The 18,825-nt window shown below is 40.6% G+C and overlaps 1 protein-coding gene across 2 annotated transcripts; it reads right to left on the bottom strand.

Annotated features, from left to right (window-relative positions):
- Positions 1-5,145: 5,145 nt before the first annotated feature.
- Positions 5,146-18,477, bottom strand: lrrc8ab (leucine rich repeat containing 8 VRAC subunit Ab). 2 transcript variants are annotated; one of them, XM_060906927.1, is made up of 5 exons: positions 18,355-18,477; positions 14,956-15,254; positions 12,733-14,836; positions 8,731-8,824; positions 5,147-5,314 (listed from the first exon to the last, which is right to left on the bottom strand). In XM_060906927.1, the coding sequence occupies exons 3-5, from the start codon at positions 14,827-14,829 to the stop codon at positions 5,289-5,291; spliced, it is 2,217 nt and encodes a 738-aa protein (XP_060762910.1). In that variant the 5' UTR covers positions 14,830-14,836; positions 14,956-15,254; positions 18,355-18,477; the 3' UTR covers positions 5,147-5,288. The 2 variants fall into 2 exon arrangements, with proteins under 2 accessions (XP_060762909.1, XP_060762910.1); XM_060906926.1 differs by having other exon boundaries at positions 5,146-8,824.
- Between the last annotated feature and the right edge of the window lie 348 nt (positions 18,478-18,825).

Raw genomic sequence — 18,825 nt, 5'->3', positions numbered from 1 at the left:
TGCATTGAAGTTAAAGGACACTATGTTGAAAAATAATGCAAGAACAATCTTTTACCTGTGACGGTTTCTGGGTGAGGCCAATAACTTTTTGAAGTACCCTTGTATACACTCACCAACCACTTTAATAGGAACTTGTTCTTGATTCTAAGATTTCTGTTCTTGGCTGGCAGGAATGGAACCCAGTGTGATCTTCTGATGTTGCATGCTAAGATGCCTTTCAGCTTACCACAGTTGTAAAGAGTGATTATGAGTTGCTATATCCTTCCTGGCAGCACGAACCAATCTGGCCATTTTCTTCTGACCTCTTTTATCAGCAAGGCATTTCCACCCACAGGACTGTTGTTCACTCAGGTTTCCCCCCAACCCACCCCACCAACCATTCTGTGTAAACTCTAGAAATTGTGTGCGAAAACCCCAGATCACCAGTTTCTGAAATACTCAAACCAGTCCATCTGGCACCAACACCCATGCCACAGTGAAAGTTACAGAGTTCACAATTTTTCCTATTCTGATATTTGAATTGGTCCGCGTGGGTTTCCTCCGGGTGCTCCGGTTTCCCCCACAGTCCAAAGACATGCAGGTTAGGTTAACTGGTGACTCTAAATTGACCGTAGGTGTGAATGTGAGTGTGAATGGTTGTCTGTGTCTATTGGCCCTTTTCCACTACCCTTTTTCAGCTCACTTCAGCTTTCTTCAGCCCGACACGGCTCGCGTTTCGACTATCTCAAAACAGCACGACTCAGCTCGCTTCAGCCCTGCTTAGCACCCAAAACTCGCACGGTTTTGGAGTGGGGCTGAAGCGAGCCAAACCGAGCTGAGTGAGGCTAGGGGCGTGAGCAGACACTCCCCTGTGCACTGATTGGTGAGGAGGAGTGTCTTCACATGCCCACACACGCCCCGCGAGCACGCTGGGATCTGTAAACACCGTAAACCCGAAAGAAGAAGAATTATGAATTACGAGAATTTCTGGAGCCTTATGCGCCTCGCCTCATCTATACGCTCTTGCCAGTATCTGTTGGCGTTGTCGGTGACAACAAGCCACAGCACCAAGACCAGCAACACTAACGACTCCATGTCCTCCATGTTTATTGTTTACTATCCGGGTCGTGAGACTATCGCTTAAAAGATCACTGATGTCACTGTTTGCGCCGCTTAACGACATCACGTGACGTCCACCCACTTTTGCTAACTCCACCCAATGTGTCCACCCACTTCCAGCCAGCACGGTTCAGCACGGTGGTAGTCGAAATGCAACTCCAATAGCCCTGCTCAGCTCGACTCAGCCCAACTCAGCACGGCACGGCTCAGCCCGACTCAGCCGCGTTTGTAGTGGAAAAGCGGCATATGTGTCAGCCCTGTGATGACCTGGCGACTTGTCCAGGGTGTACCCCGCCTTTCGCCCATAGTCAGCTGGGATAGGCTCCAGCTTGCCTGCGACCCTGGAGAACCGGATAAAGCGGCTAGAGATAATGAGATGAGATGAGATTTGAATTGGTATGGACTGAGGTATGCACTTACAGAGATGCGAGGCGTCTTGAGGGAGCGCATGAAGATCTTGCGTAGAGCAGAGTGCCAGCGGAGGAATAGAAGGAGGCGTGAAAAGGAGAGGGTGAAATTCACCAGAAATCCTTTTAAGTACTTGGCTGAACTCCTTGGAGTGAAAAGGTCAGGAGTGCTGAATGCCTCGAGGGAGGAGGTCGAAGAACACCTCCGTAAGGTGCACAGTGATCCAAGGCAAGAGGAGGAGCTAAACCTGGAAGGAAGGCTGAGCTGTCCAGAAGAGCCAGCCATTTCATTCGATGATGGAGAGCTTAGATGGCAGGAGGTTAATGACTTCATCCGGAAGGCTAGGGGAGGATCTGCACCGGGGCCAAATGGGATTCCGTATAAAGTATACAAGAACTGTGAGAGGTTGAGAAGACGTCTTTGGAGGCTACTTAAGTTAGTGTGGAAGAAGAACCAGTTGCCAGACAGTTTTCTTATTGCCGAAGGATGCTTTATTCCCAAAGAGGAAGACTCTTCCAGCCTGAAAGATTTTCGTACAATCTCACTGCTGAATGTGGAGGGTAAAGTGTTCTTTGGCGTTGTGGCAAAGAGGTTAACACAGTTTTTGATAAACAACAAGTACATTGACACCTCAGTACAAAAAGGTGGAGTCCCAGGTTGTATTGAACACAACAGCATCATCTCCAAGATCATTGAAGACGCTAAGAGGAACCAAGGAGATCTAGCAGTTCTATGGCTCAATCTAATGAACGCTTATGGCACAGTGCCACATAAGTTGGTTGATTACACACTTAAAGCCTACCACGTCCCTGATAAGGTTCAGCTGCTCCTCCGGAACTACTTTGGAAAATTCAGGATGCGCTTCTCCTCTGGAGACTTCACTACCAACTGGCAGAGGCTGGGAGGTTGGAATCGCAACAGGGTGTACCATCTCAGTGATCCTCTTTGCAGCAGCGATGAATCTCCTGGTTAAGTTGGTGGAGAAGCCGAGACGGGGAGCTGTACTGTCAAGTGGGGTCCAACAGGTCCCAGTTAGGACCTATATGGACGACTTGACAATCATGGCAAGGTCAGTCCCGGAGGGCAGGTGGATCTTGGAGGACTTGGTGGAGCTCACTGCTGCAGCCAGGATGGAGTTCAAGTCGTCAAAATCAAGGAGTTTGGTCCTGAAGCGGGGTCGTGTTCAAGATCGCTTCAGGTTCAAGATAGGTGAAGACACCATCCCCACGGTAACAGAGAAGCCTGTTAAGAGTTTAGGGAGGTGGTACAGAGCTGACCTGAATGACAAGGCAAGTGTAAAGGAGATGCCCAGCCAAGCAGAAGAGTGGCTGCAAGCCCTGGAGAGGCGTGGCCTACCGGGGAAGTATAAGGTATGGGGTTACCAACACGGCATCCTACCAAGGCTTTTGTGGCCACTGCTTGTGTATGAGGTTCCTTTGACAACAGTGGAAACTTTGGAAAGGAAGATCAATAACTTCCTTAGGAGATGGTTGGCAGTCCCCAAGAGTTTTTGCTCCTTAGGGCTGTATAGTTCTGGGAGTAAACTACAACTACCAATCACATCTGTCGTGGAGGAATTTAAGGCAGCCAAGGTCTGGTTGGTCATGATGTTGCGTGACAGTGATGATCAGGCGGTGTGACAGGCAGACATCACTGTGAAGACAGGTTGGAAGTGGAGAGCTAGCGGAGCACTGAGGGAAGCGGAGGAGCGACTGCAACATGCTGACATCTTGGGTACTGTGACCCAGGGGAGGTTGGGCCTTGGAGTCATCACCCGAGTAAGCTGGAAGAAGGCGAAGGCAAAGGACTGTAGGAGAATGGTACAAGAAGAGATCCGGGCTGTGGAGGAAGAGAACAGGCAAGTTAGGGCAGTGGCGATGAAGCAGCAAGGTAGCTGGACCCAGTGGGACAGTGTCCGGGGAAGATACCTCAGTTGGAAGGACATCTGGAACATGGAGGGGCATCGGTTGAAGTTCCTTCTAAGTTCTGTGTATGATGTGCTGCCAACACCAACTAACCTGCAAAGGTGGAGGCTGACAGAGGATCCCTTCTGCGCACAGTGTAAGAGACCAGCAAACCTGGAGCACATCTTGTCATCCTGCAAAGCAAGCCTGACCGAGGGAAGGTTTAGGTGGCGCCATGATAAAGTGCTGGCGCAACTGGCCGATGGCCTGGAGAAGGCGAGGAAGTGGAAAAGAATCAAGGCCCACAACAAAGGGCCCTGCTTCATCAGCTTTCTCAGGCCTGGGGAGAAGGCAGGCAGGGAGGACAGGTGTGCAGGTATTCTTGGCACGGCAGAGGACTGGGAAATGAGAGTTGACCTGGGTAGGCAACTCAGGTTTCCTGAAGAGATTGCTGTCACCAGCCTCCGACCAGATATCGTGCTCTGGTCCCATGCAACCAAACAGGTGGCCTTGATAGAGCTAACGGTACCCTGGGAGGAGAGGATTGAGGAGGCACACGAATGCAAGCTGGGGAAGTACCAGCCCCTCCTTGTAGAGAGCCAGCAGAGGGGGTGGAGAACCTGGAACCTACCAGTGGAGGTGGGTTGCAGGGGGTTCCCAGGGCAGTTCCTTTGGAGAGCACTAGGACAGCTTGGGGTTAGGGGTGTAACCCGTAAGAACTTGGTGAACAGCATCTCAAAGCAGGCGGAACAGGCATCCAGGTGGCTGTGGCTAAAAAGAAGTGACTGGTGGCTAAGCCAGGCTGGCAGAGAAGAGGGGGGACAGAGTTGCATGGCAGGTTCCTGAATGACAGAGGGAGCAGTTCCAGGACGCTGGTTCTGCTGTCAAGCCCCACTGAGGTGTCGTGGGCTGGTTGATGAAACACCGGTGAGGTGGGGTGCCCACTTGAAAACCCTGTGAAGTCTACAGGTCTTCGTTGTGCAGCTCTGTTTTTAGTTGAAGACGTCTGAGGGGAGTGACTTCTATGCTAGCCACCACACAGAAGGAGCAGGCCTTAATGCCTGCCAGGTGCGGTGGCTGCGGTATATCCTACCGTGTAAAGACATTCGAATTGAACATTAACTGAAGCTCTTGATTTGTATCTGCATGATTTTATGCATTGTGCTGCTGTCAAGGGATTGGCTGATTAGATAACTGCATAAAACAGGTGTTTGGGTGTTCCTAATAAAGTGGCCAGTGAGTGTACTTCACTGTGCTCTCATTATTCACAGCATTTCTCAGACATCCTTAACCAGAGCTACTTATAAAAGTGTTTTGTAGTGGCTGAGTTCATTCCATCACTTGGAGCCCAAGACAGAGAAGAGTCTTGATGTATGACTTGACAAACAAACGTGATGGTTTGTGAAGTGCCCTCAGGCAGTTAGGGGTCTGTTTTTGGTTTTGTAGGCAAGCAGAAGTGTCTAAAATCTGTTGTGGGCAACTACAGGAAGTCAGTGGAGGGACTGCATGATGTGGGATAACATGAGGTATGCAGTTGCATTCTGAATCATTTGCAGTGGTCTGATGGCACCAGCCAGGATGATATGACATACTTACTACAGCTGCATTTATACACGAATTATCAGTAGCAGTTAATTGTTTGAGTTATTAAAAAAAAAAAAAAACGATATGAAACAATGAAATTCATTACATTTGAGTTTATTAAATGTCAATCTGTGGGAATGACAAATTTATCATGTAATGACAAATAAATCAGTAATTAAACAATTCAGGATGTAAAGATTCACACACTGATGCCAGATAAATAAAACATACATTTAGCATATTTAATATTGTTACAATACTTGTTGGTGCTGTTTTGGCAAATCAAGCATGTTTTCATAGTTGTGGTAACCAACAAGAACCTGTGTCAAAATGGAAGAACAAAAAAAATACTCATTGTACGAGAAATCATATTGCTTTTAGTCAACTGGAGAAATTGGCTACACTGTAATGGACTGGAAGTGTAGAATTGCACACATTTAAATGCCAAGAGCAGTCTCTGTAGATGCAAATTATTTGTGTTTAAATGTATAAAACTATAAGATCATATGGAAATATTTCAGTGGACTTGATTAAGCCATTTTGGAGCCTGCAATCTGTATACCTTTATGCACATCACTATAACCATTAACATTAGAGAAAGAAGATTATAGGTGGTGGTATAGTTACAGGATATAAAACTAGTAGGTAATAGTAGTTTAGGACAACACTGAAGAAAATACTCTGTTAAAAAAAATAAAGAAAAAATAAAAACACCTTTGTACATGGAAAAAAATGATGTTCATTTCTATTTATAAGTAGTTAAATATTCTGTATCAGAAATGGCATTTCAAGAAAATCCTTTACTTAATCACTTATGGGGGGAAAAAAAACAGATTCATGAACCAGTCAGTATGAAGCTGAGTGGAATTCACCTGAGTAATACTTTAAACTGTTAAACTGTGGGAAAACTGTATATTCTACTAATATAAATTCAACACTGAGGTAACATAATGCATGATTGAAAAAAAAAGTTCTGGAAAGGATATGAAAGAATCAGTTTAACATGCTACACAAAGTCAGTGCTACATAATCTACAACATTCATTCTGAAAGTGGGCTATAAGAAGTTTAAATAAAATGACACGTCAGCAGACCACATGGCACTTCACAAAATGTTTCTGATTGTCTCATCAGCAGTGCATTTTTCTTCATTACGAAACTAAAATGATATGTTGTGAATTACTGCTGGGCTTGAACCCAGAACCCTCTTGCTGTGAGGCGACAGTGCTAACGACTACACCACCATGTCACCTTAAGTGCAACATTAAAAGTGAAACACTGAACATGAACACAGAGTAACAGAAGAACAGAGACTCTAGTTGACACATTGTCATTCAAACGTGTACAATAATGCACAGGTGAAAGCATCATTTTGATGCTGAAAAACAAAATAATAATAATACAGTTTTTTATATAAGAAATCATATCCACCCACATATGCAATATATGGGAGAAACGTCTACATAAACGCTCATGAATATGATTTTCAGCATGTTTGTCGTATTTGCATTGTTAAATTGAGTGTTGTAAACATGCAAACACTCAAACAACATTTACAGTACACAGAATACTGATCCAAATCTCTCATACTATAGCAGAAAGAAAAGGACCCCCCAGAAGAAAAAAAAAACCTGTAGAAAAAAGTGGCATATGTTACATTACAAATATGAACAGCATATGAACTTGTGGCTTGACGGTTGCTTTTTAATGAATGATAATTAAGAGCACTGGATAAACATGTTTAACCCTGTGATACAAACTCTTTCCACATAAGAGGACATTTGACATTTATAGTTATCTGTTAAGAATGGCTGTGTAGCCAATTACAGTGCTAAGACAGTCAGGATATATTAAGGTGTTCACTCACTCTCTCTCACACACACACACGTATCCACAAACACTTAATTCTTGCATGCAGTTAGACTAACATAATGAACTGATAATACTTCCCATTAGCCAAGTCTATCATATGTTTATATATAAGTTGCAAATAAGAATGCAAATCTCAAAAAAACAAAAAAGCCCCCCTCCAACTTGGCTCATAAGTCTCACTATTAAATTTTACAGACTTACAAGTTATGTTTTTAAGTAGTCCTGTAAAAATAATAATTTGTGATCATTCTTCACAATCAAGACCATAAAGTGCTCATGACACATTAATTCACCAAAAATTGTAATTATGTGCACTCATTTTAAATGGTATCACCACCACCATGGAGAATAAAGATGAGCTACACTTCTTGATCTTTTTTCTGTCTCAGTAATTCTGAATCCAGACACCAAAAGTGCAGAGAGCTCAGTGCTTTCAGCTTTACTTCATACCACCCTGCTTAATGCAACGTTATTTCCTTCATGCTATTAATCAGGGTAGAAGGTAGCAAACTAAATGTGCTCTCATTACAGAACTTGAGTACATGGTTCACTGTAACAGTACTCATTTTGAGGATAATTAAATCATAGTACTTGAGTTTTTTTATTAAATATACTCAACTTTTCTGCATGACTTTTGAATCCATTTAATAATAATAATAATAATAATAATTAGATTTAACCCAATAATACTGTAAGCCAATGAAATGACTGTAGGTGAAACTTTTAAATAAATACATTTTGAGACCAAATCGAAATAAAGCAGTTTTCTGTCAAAGTGTCTCCACTTCAGGTGACAAATGCTTTAGTCTACAGCAGCAACAGTGAGGACAGTGGAGACAGATGAGAATCCCTGGTCCAATTTATATATTATACATGTACACACATCCTATTCTAATTTCAGAGCCTAGATTATTTGTGTTAGTTGATGGACAGCCCAAAAAATGAATAGCCATGCAGTAAGGCCCTTCAAGGACTCACAAAATGCTGATGTGGCCTGGGCAGAATTTGAGTTTGAAAACCTGGTCTAAAGGTAACACTCAGGAAGATGTGTAAGGGCATCTTTATCATGAATTAGATAAGTAATCAATCTAGCCAGCTCATCATTTGGCTGCTAACGTTACCTTTCTTTATATATTTTTAATAACTGAAGTGTGTTCACTTAACATAAGTGGTTACTTAACATAGGAACTGAATAGAAATGGAAACATTCAAGTAATTTTCTTGATTGACTACTTTTACTTTACTTCAATAATAATTACCTCCGCCAAGGAGGTTATGTTTTCAGTGGCGCTGGTTTGTTTGTTTGTCTGTTAGCAACATTACGGAAAAAGTTATGAACGGATTGCTCTGAAATTTTTTCCAGAGGTGTGACTGGGCACAAGTAACACTCCATTAAATTTTGGCGGTGATCTGGATCACCGTCTGGATCCTGGAATTTTGTAAAGGATTCTTGGCGGAGGCCTGCGCTCTCCGAGTGCTTTTCTAGTTCAATTATGCAAGTGAATTATTACTAGAGTGTCAGTACTTTTACTCATCAGTGCGTTTTGTCTCTTTCCACCACTGTGATGAATAATTGCTGCTTAAGATCTTATCCTGAATGTTGAAACCCTGCTCTGTGATGCTCTTTTTCTCCAGAAAGCTCTGGATTCAAATACAAAAACGTGTTTCATAAGCGTGCTGCTCTCACACTGCCTCTTTTTCAGCCCTCCAGAGCTGCTCTTTGACCTCAGTGGGAAGGGTATTGAAAATAGCCTCCTCGACGATCAGGCCACTACGCTTCAGCAGTTTACACTCTCCTAGCTCTACAGGCAGACACTCGAGCCCATTCCCTCTGAGCTCCAACTGTGTGAGGTTAATCAGCTCACCGAAACGAGATGGCAAAGACTGCAGGTAGTTATTCCCCAGGTTCAGTGTGCGCAGCTTCTTACACTGGAATAGCTCAGGAGGAAGCTTCTCAATCTGCTTAGAAGGCAAAAGGGAGAGAAAATGAATTAACAGTAAAATATACAGTATACAGTGGTGTTTGAAAGTTTGTGAACCCTTTAGAATTTTCTATATTTCTGCATAAATTTGACCTAAAACATCATCAGATTTTCACACAAGTCCTAAAAGTAGATAAAGAGAACCCAGTTAAACAAATGAGACAAAAATATTATACCTGGTCATTTATTTATTGAGGAAAATGATCCAATATTACATTATCTGTGAGTGACAAAAGTATGTGAACCTCTAGGATTAGCAGTTAATTTGAAGGTGAAATTAGAGTCAGGTGTTTGTCATCCCACGGATTGAAATCAGGTGTAAGTGGGCACCCTGTTTTATTTAAAGAACAGGGATCTATCAAAGTCTGATCTTCACAACACATGTTTGTGGAAGTGTATCATGGCATAAACAAAGGAGATTTCTGAGGACCTCAGAAAAAGCATTGTTGATGCTCATCAGGCTGGAAAAGGTTACAAAACCATCTCTAAAGAGTTTGGACTCCACCAATCCACAGTCAGACAGTTTGTGTACAAATGGAGGAAATTCAAGACCATTGTTACCCTCCCCAGGAGTGGTCGACCAACAAAGATCACTCCAAGAGCAAGGCATGTAATAGTTGGTGAGGTCACAAAGGACCCCAGAATAACTTCTAAGCAACTGAAGGCCTCTCTCACATTGGCTAATGTTAATGTTCATGAGGCCACCATCAGGAGAACACTGAACAACAATGGTGTGCATGGCAGGGTTGCAAGGAGAAAGCCACTGCTCTCCAAAAAGAACACTGCTGCTCTGCAGTTTGCTAAAGATCACTTGAGCAAGCCAGAAGGCTACTGGAAAAATGTTTTGTGGACAGATGAGACCAAAATAGAAATTTTTGGTTTAAATGAGAAGCGTTATGTTTGGAGAAAGGAAAACACTGCATTCCAGCATAAAAACCTTATCCCATCTGTGAAACATGGTGGTGGTAGTATCATGGTTCGGGCCTGTTTTTCTGCATCTGGGCCAGGATGGCTTGCCATCATTGATGGAACAATGAATTCTGAATTATACCAGTGAATTCTAAAGGAAAATGTCAGGACATCTGTCCATGAACTGAATCTCAAGAGAAGGTAGGTCCATGCAGCAAGACAATGACCCTAAGCACACAAGTCGTTCTACCAAAGAACAGTTAAAGAAGAATACAAGTTAATGTTTTGGAATGGCTCAGTCAAAGTCCTGACCTTAATCCAATCGAAATGTTGTGGAAGGACCTGAAGCGAGCAGTTCATGTAAGGAAACCCACCAACATCCCAGAGTTGAAGCTGTTCTGTACGGAGGAATGGGCTAAAATTCCTCCAAGCCGGTGTGCAGGACTGATCAACAGTTACCGGAAATGTTTAATTGAAGTTATTGCTGCACAAGGGGGTCACACCAGATACTGAAAGCAAAGGTTCACATACTTTTGCCACTCACAGATATGTAATATTGGATCATTTTCCTCAATAAATAAATGACCAAGTATAATATTTTTGCCTCATTTGTTTAATTTGGTTCTCTTTATCTACTTTTAGGACTTGTGTGAAAATCTGATGTTGTTTTAGGTCATATTTATGCAGAAATATAGAAAATTCTAAAGGGTTCACAAACTTTCAAGCACCACCGTATAGAATACATGTACAGAATAGCACAAGGAATAAATTACTCACTTCAGTGTAATAACAGTAAAGAATGCATATCTATTTAATACACTGACTGTATAAAAATGGACAGTGTGCTCCCGTTCACTCCCATTCTCTCGAAATAAAGCCAAAATGTCTCCACCATTTGTCAAACTTGCAACCAGCAGAAGAGACTTTCCTTTGTTTGAGTATGTGCAGGAGATATGAAAAGCAAAGTGAGGTACACCCCAATCCTTTGGTAGTCCCGCCCCTTTCCAGTGCATTTAAGAAGGTCCTTTACTGTACATCACTTGGACATGAATTGGACTTTCGCTGACAGTTGAACCATGGAAGAAACCATGGAAAGTGTGGACAGAACTTGCCATCAAAATTTTACAGCAACTGACAACACATGACTGTGTTCTGCACACTTCAGTGGTGGAGTAAAGTCTGATGATCCAAGTCACAAAGCCTACAACCCCTCTGTCTTTGCGTTTAGTCAGAAAAATTGCAAAAACCAAAGAACAAGTCAAAGAACTGAAAAGGATAACTTTATTGAAAAGATCAACTCCCAAAACAAAGCACAAACGATGGCATGTAAGTAAGCTTACATGTACTTCCCCTTTTAGTGTTTATGTAGGTAGATTAAATGTGGTATTTGACCCTGTAGTCCTAACAGCTTCCTCTAACAGCCCAAAGATAGTCATAATCTGGTAGCATATGAGCTCTAGGAAAATCAGTGTGAAGGAAATCAAAATCAACCGAAACTTTAAAAATAGACAGTCCTGTTGTGTTTACAGTACTTACTTGACTGAGTGTATTTTGTGCATGCGCGAACCGTTTTGTATTTTCTTACAGCTTTCTCATTGTAACCAGCACCCAGCAAAAACAATTTCACTGTGAATTCTTCTATGATCAGTATCAAGCTATCTCAGCTCTTCTGCAGGTAAGTAATTGTTAGAACACCTGTGTTGACAGACGAAGAAGGGTACTGACTGTCACCCGAAGTAGAGATGTTCAAAGAGTTTGAGACGATATTTACAAGTGCTTTTTTACCGATTGATTTCTCAAAGTCTACGGAAAAGGCTTTGCAGATTTCTTTAAGCTTTGGTTTAGTTAGTTTTGAGACTTCTTTGAAGGTTTTAGGGAGATTTAACTTTGAAAGATTACCATCAGTATGCAACGCCGTGTTGTTTTATTTTGTTTATATTTTAGTTACCCCCCCAAGGCGCAAAGCATTATGGGTAATGTGAAAGTAGTCAATATTATCTGTTCACTTTCAGCAAAATGCTTCAAAGCCCACTGGATGGCACTTCACACTGCAGATGGACAATAACCCAAATCACATTTTGAAAGCAACCGAAGATTTTTTTAAGGTAAAGATGTGAAATTTCTGCAGTGGCCAAATCATTTGAGCATGCATTTCATTTGCTGAAGGCAAACATGTCAAAAACAAGCAGGAACTAAAAGTATGTGCAGTAAAGGCCTGGCAGAGCATCATGTTTAGGAAGAAACCCAGTGTCTGGTGACATCTATGGGCTTCAGACTTCAGGCAGTCAATTAGTTTTGTCTGTTAGTCACCAGTTAGTTTTGGTCCCTTAAAAAGAAGGGACCAACCAATATATAAAGTCCTACACCAATCAATTTGGATGTAAATACCCTCAAATATTAATTATTTAACAAATAGCTGACTCAACCTACTACCATATTAACACCATGTCAAACAGCTTCTTTTCCATTCTTTTCTCATGCAGAATAATGCATTTATTTATAGAGGTCATGCATTACCAAGAAGAGCAAGCTGAACCTAGAGTACTGCTTAAAACTCTCAAATACAAAAAGTATATTTAATCTAAAATGTGTGTATATTTAATCTAAAAATGTGTAACTCTAAGACAGTGTTTCTCATGGTTTTTGCAGCTAGGGGGCCCCTTTATCTTATAAATTCCCATCAACACAGATTTATTTATGAACCCAATTATTCATAACGATTAGGTCCAAGTTGACAATATTCATAGGGTTATTTTTATGATTTAATGAGGTTTGGATTAATCAGAATATTAAGTGTACAGACTCAACAATACATCTAATAACACAAGATAACGTTGGGCTGTGATTTTCACTGCAAAAATATTTAAACAATTGTGGACACCTCGTTCTGATTTACAAAGCCAGCTTTGGGAACCAGAAATATGAGATGTCTAGGAGATAAAACAAATAAAATAAAACAGAAGTATTCTGACTCACCCTATTGGCAGTTACAGCAAAATACTGAAGATTCTGAAGACTTCCAATGTCAGCTGGGATGTTTGATAGATTGTTGTAACTTAAATCAAGATACCTTAGCTTACGACAGAAAAACAATTGACTTGGCATCTTCTCAATCTTGTTCCGGTTCAGGTAGAGACGCTCAAGGTTGGTCAAAGTGCCTATTTGAATAGGGATGTAGGCAATCTTGTTGTACCACAGTTTCAGGCAGACAAGTCGATGAAGATGCTGAAAGCTAATGATCTCCTCAATGGTCTTCAGGTTGTTGTCCTTCAGATCGATCTCCTGCAGGTTATGGAGGCTGAAGATGGAATGGGGGATGCGCTCCAAGTCACAGCGAATGAGCTCTAGCTCAGTCAGGTTCACCATCTTCTTCAAGCTATTAAGAACCATCAGTTTGGTGCCCTCGTTGTTGATGGAGAGCTTTTGCAGGTGCATTCCAACATCAGTGACAACCTGTGGCAGTTTGGTCAGGTTGCTCTTCAGTCTAAGTACCTTGAGACCTTTTAGTTCTCGCAGCCCGTCAATCACAATGTAGCGATTGTTCTCAGCACTGAGATTCCCTGTAAGCTGCAGCTCTGTCAGGTTCTTCAAACTGTAGATCCAAAGAGGTATTTCCTTAATGTCGGTGAACTTTATGTGCAAAGATTTCAGGTTTTCTCTCAAAAATGCAAGGGCTGGTGCTTCTATTTTAGCCGGAGTGTGGTACAACCACATCTCTGTCAGGTTTATGAGCTGGGCAATAATAGGGGGGATGGTGACATCAGGGATAAGCTCCAACTTAAGAACCTCCAGCTCTAGCAAGTCGAAGACTGTATCTGGGATTCCACTAAGCATAAACAGATGCAGCTCTAACTTATCTTGAGAGTTCTTAGTGATTCTTTGTCGAAGCTTGTCCAGGGTCCACTCATTGTTGAGGTTAAGCTGGCGAAGTTTGTTTTCACTGACTTCTGAGAGGAAGACAGCAAAGCGCTTTGAATAGAGGGGATCATACTGGTCAATCATGTGTAACATGAAAGCAAAGTCATTCTTCACATCTGGAATGTCACTGTAGCTGCTCTCTTCTCTGATAGACTCAAAGGAGTATTTCTTGAGGGAACGCCGGAGCATCCAGCTGAGGGTATACATGCAGATCATCCCATACACAACAACAAGACTTATGTAGAAACATGCCAAAATTTTGAAAAGTGTGGCAAGTGGATGGGCACAATTAAACATCTGATAACCAGTAAGATTTTCAATGTCCACACTGCAATCAACACTGAATTGAATATTGTGGACGTAGTAGCCAGTGTAACAGATGATAAGGATGAATTTAACAACTTTGATAATTGTTTGTCGGATGTAAAGTCTGTAGACAATATCTCCTTCCTCAACATGAAGCCTAAATTTCTTAACCTTTTCAAACAGTGCTTTAGCCTGTTCACCCTCTTTTTTGTCCAGGACACCAGTTTCAGAGTGATCGACAATCCCCTGCTCAAAACGAGACTTGGTGGTAGACAGCATGGAAACACTGGCTTCCACATCTTCACTTACACATGATGCCTTTTTGTCAATTGAGCCATTCATTTTCCCTAGAGCTTTAGGATCACTTTCCTCCACCACTGTCTCAGACAATGCTCGTGTGGTCCATGGAGAATCAAAACACTTCAAAAGAATGGAGACAAAATGTTCCAGTTTGGAACTAGTCCAGGGAAACTTAAACCAAAAGTTACTGCAAGCCAGGAAGATCAGTGTGTGCAGCAGCACCAAATATGGGAAATACTTAGCAAACCAGTGAAGCTTGTTTTCATAGCACACAGCATCGACATAGTTGTACTGGTGTCTGTCAAGGTCGTATCGGATTCCCTGTGGCTCAAAGGCAGCCTCAAAATACTTTCGACAAGTTTCATTTACCACCCATTTGCAAGGCAGGCAGATCATCTTATCCTGGGTGACTTGCAAGGTTCCTCCAAACACTGCAATCATCAGCATCACGACAGACAGATAGTCTGTGAATACGTCCCACCATGGCTTCAAAATGCGGTACGCAGGCTGAGTATCCACAAAGTACCGCAGCTCAGTGATGGGAATCATTGTTTATCTGAAAATAAATAAATAAAAATACAAAAATAAATAAAAGGACTTAAGCAATATTTTTTTTGTCTGGATCTTGTGATTTGAATAAAGAAATAATACAAATAAAAAATAAAGCAGCTTTACCAGAGGATGGTGAGTCTCTGTTCTGGCTTCATCTGTAAGAACAAGGCTCCACTAAGAGAACAATTTGGCTTTCTTGTCAGCTATTATTAACCACTTCCGCTAATAACACTCAAGAATTGTCTCTTCTGTGATGGAAAGGGAGTCCATGACCCCAAAGTTCAGATCCTGTTTGTCTTTGGGAGGGGTAGAGGCTCAGCAGTGGCTCCTCTGTGCGCCGTTATGTTACCTAACAGCGCACATGGTCAGTCAGGAATCTGCACTCATCACAGGCCGGTGTGTCAGGATGAGGCACAGATTTCCTGTTGAGATAAAAGCACACCAACATCAAAACCCCCAGTACAGCTCATTTCACTGGAAGTGATGTATATTATATATAGTATATATTGACATATATATATATATATATATATATATATATATATACTGTATGTGTATATACACACACACGGTTAGTCAAAATTATGTTAACATTAATGGGATTATTATTCTTATTTTTATTATTTTTTAAATGGTACTGTTGCTCGCTGGTTTTTGTGTGTTGAACACGATGGCTAACAGGTTGAGACCGTCCTGTAAATCATCTTGCACAAATGATGTATGTTTTGTGAATAAATGATTTCTACCATTTAAGTGTTAATATAATTTTGACTAACCCTGTATATATAAAATATGGACATGAGTGTTTTACTGGGAAATTGGAAAATACACCACTCTTATTTTTCCATACAAACACTCGGGACATGGAGAAACAAAACTGTGACATAAATCTCTATATGTCACTCATGAGCAAATCGATGAATTGTTTTGATAAATTTGGATACTTTTTGTTTGTGAATGTGTCTATATAATAAAAAGAAAATCACACTTTGGCTTGACGATATGAAGTTTATTTTCCTGTGTTGAAAAACCTCACATTTTTCATACGAAATACATCACGGTCCTGAGTGACATATAAATCAAATATACCATGCTTTGAGAGGCTCCAGTTGAAATTATGGATTCTCTTCAGTGACTGGCATAGTACTTTATGCCAGTCACCGAAGAGAATCCATAATTACCAGGGCCTCTCAATGCATGGTATATTTGTTTTATATCACTCATCAAAAAATTCCAAACTAAATGTTAAGATTGAATCTCGGCATAAACTCACTGGAGGCAGCCATGTTTGTTGTTTACATCGGAGCGACCTTCGACCTGCACATGTGCAATGTACCGTGCTATCTCCTGTTTCACAAGGCATGAGCATTATATGTAGATCTACACACAGAAATGCTTGCAGAGCCACAGCTGGGACTCAAGTCAGCTGTATAGCTTAAAATTGAGACATCAGTTGGTATATCCAGGATCTACCATGACTGACTCACACCATATCCTTTTTTTTTTTGACATTATGAAATGCATTGCTTAATTAATGATGGAACTATTTGATGTCATGTGAGCCATCCTTGCCAATCCCTGCATGGGGATTTTTTGATGAGTGACATATTTAAATAAACAATATTGGCTGACATTGAGCGGTATATCAGATATATTCCATTCAGCTAGCATGATGTTAAACGAGTCAAAGACGAGTTCAATATCATGCTAACTGATTGGAATATATCTGATATACCATGAGAAAAGCCAGCTATTATTATTATTATTAATAATACACATTCCTTTCAGGTGTTCAACGTGTCTTTCAAAATTCTCTCAAAATTTTCTCTATTTAATGAAGTAAACCTGGTGACAATGTTTGTTTACAAATTGTCACGGTCACTTGATAGAGTGAAGTTTTACGCCACTGGTGAACAAAGAAATGCTTCTGCGCACGTGCAGCACAAAACTCTCTCATTTAATATTTGCATCGGCTACGACGTGTGATGTCATGTTGTCTTGACAACCATGCAATATCATAAACCATATTCAATGCTCATTCTCCATTGGGTAGAGTGACGTAATATACATAGGATAAGCAATATGCTAGCAATACTGCATGTTATCAAACCAAATGAATGAAACCTGCTAGAAGGGAATAGAATACATGTTTTTATTCAATCAAAAAAGTGTCCTGTATGTATAATAATTCCCGATATTTTACTCTGATGTCACTCCCAGTGTTTTCCCGCTGACTAGATGTGCGTCGTCAAAAAGCGAACCTGTTCAAAATTAAAATCCTTTTGTTTAACTTACGTATTGTTTTTTTTTTTATGTATCCATATAACATAAAGAACATTACACGGTTGCGCAAAGACATGAAGTTTATCTTCTCTTGTTGAAAAATATTTTCACTACTCGAAGACAAACTTCATATCTTCGCACCACCAAAGATGCAATATATATTATATAATGAGAGAGAGAGAGAGAGAGAGAGGATATTACACGGTGGCATGAAGATATGAAGTTTGTCTTCGAGTGGTGAACATATTCACGAGTGAGCGAAGTGAACGAGTGAAAATATTTTTCAACAAGAGAAGATAAATTTCATGTCTTTGCGCAATATTTTATATATATATATATATATATATATATATATATATATATATATATACACACACACACGCATATATATATATATATATATATATATATATATATATATATATACACACACATACACATACACACACACATATATATATATATATATATATATATATATATATATATACACACACACACACACATATATATATATATATATATATATATGTGTGTGTGTGTATATATATATATATATATATATATATATATATGTGTGTGTGTGTGTGTGTGTGTATATATACACCTTGTTATGTCATAATATTTATGAATAAACCAGAAATATCAAGGTAAATTATTTAGACTTGCTGAAAAGTACAAATAACACTTATACTATGTTTATATTACAAACACAATTAAATACAGTTCATTTATTTCCGCAAATAAATTCACACGTAAGCTAGCATCATCACTATTAGTCAGCTCATTGAGGATGGATGATTTAGCAACACGATTCAGCATGATGTAGCCACAGGCTCTCTCACTAACCAGCAAGTCAACAAGTACCAACCCGGCCATTTAATATCGAGGTTCAATTTAACCAAATCACTTTACAATTATAACAGGGTCATGAAACGCCACTTAATTTATCAAGTTAACGTTAAGGGCTGAAACACTGTCCGGGACAGTTAGCACAAAGGGTTTTCACCACTAACACCATGCTAGATAGTCATGATGATGATAAAACACGACAGGACTAGTTGACTTGGTTAATAGGTTAGTGTGCGGTTTGGAACGGAGCCATCCTCGGTTAGCCAGCCAGCCTGCTAGCACCTTCACTCCAGCAAGCTTTTATTATTGTCACTTTGTTCTTCAACATCAAAAACATCTAAACATGCTGAAGAAAACCTGACAGTAGTAGTGGTGGCAAGGACTTACCGGGATTTGTACTTTTGATAATCATATTTGGTCAAATTTGATCATCATCAAATCATTTTCCCAGTCAGAGCATTTATCTCACTAAAAAGGCATCGCTGGAGACGAGAATAAACTAGAAACAGCCGCTCTTCTTTCAGTTTAGGGCAGCTTCACTACCAGGACACGAGGAGGCAGTAGTGCATAAAAACTCATGTGTGCGAAAAGCGCCTGTGACCATGATACTATCCTATTGCCATCGTGTGGCCAGATAGAGAAACAACAACACACAAAACAGTAGCAAATAAAACCGAACTCATTTAAAATGGTCTGTAGAGAGGGAGTATGCCAATCAGTGTTGGGCAAGTTACTTCAAAACTGTTTTGCGTTATTTATTACTTGTTACTGTCATTTTAAAGTAATTCGTTACATTGCAATATTACTGTATTTAAAATGTAAGGCATTACACTACTATTGCATTACTTTTAAGTTACT

The sequence above is a fragment of the Neoarius graeffei genome, chromosome 24 (genome assembly GCF_027579695.1).
Source record: "Neoarius graeffei isolate fNeoGra1 chromosome 24, fNeoGra1.pri, whole genome shotgun sequence".
In the NCBI taxonomy this organism is placed as follows: Eukaryota; Metazoa; Chordata; class Actinopteri; order Siluriformes; family Ariidae; genus Neoarius; species Neoarius graeffei.
Note: the sequence above shows the minus strand (reverse complement) of the source record. Positions and strands in the feature narration are given on the sequence as shown.

Excerpts from the sequence above, each read along its gene's own strand:
- lrrc8ab (XM_060906926.1), bottom strand. The coding sequence starts at position 14,829 with ATGATTCCCATCACTGAGCTGCGGTACTTTGTGGATACTCAGCCTGCG. Across the intron at positions 8,825-12,732 it reads TTGCTGTAACTGCCAATAGG|ATTGAGAAGCTTCCTCCTGA; the intron begins GTGAGTCAGAAT and ends CCTTCTAAGCAG.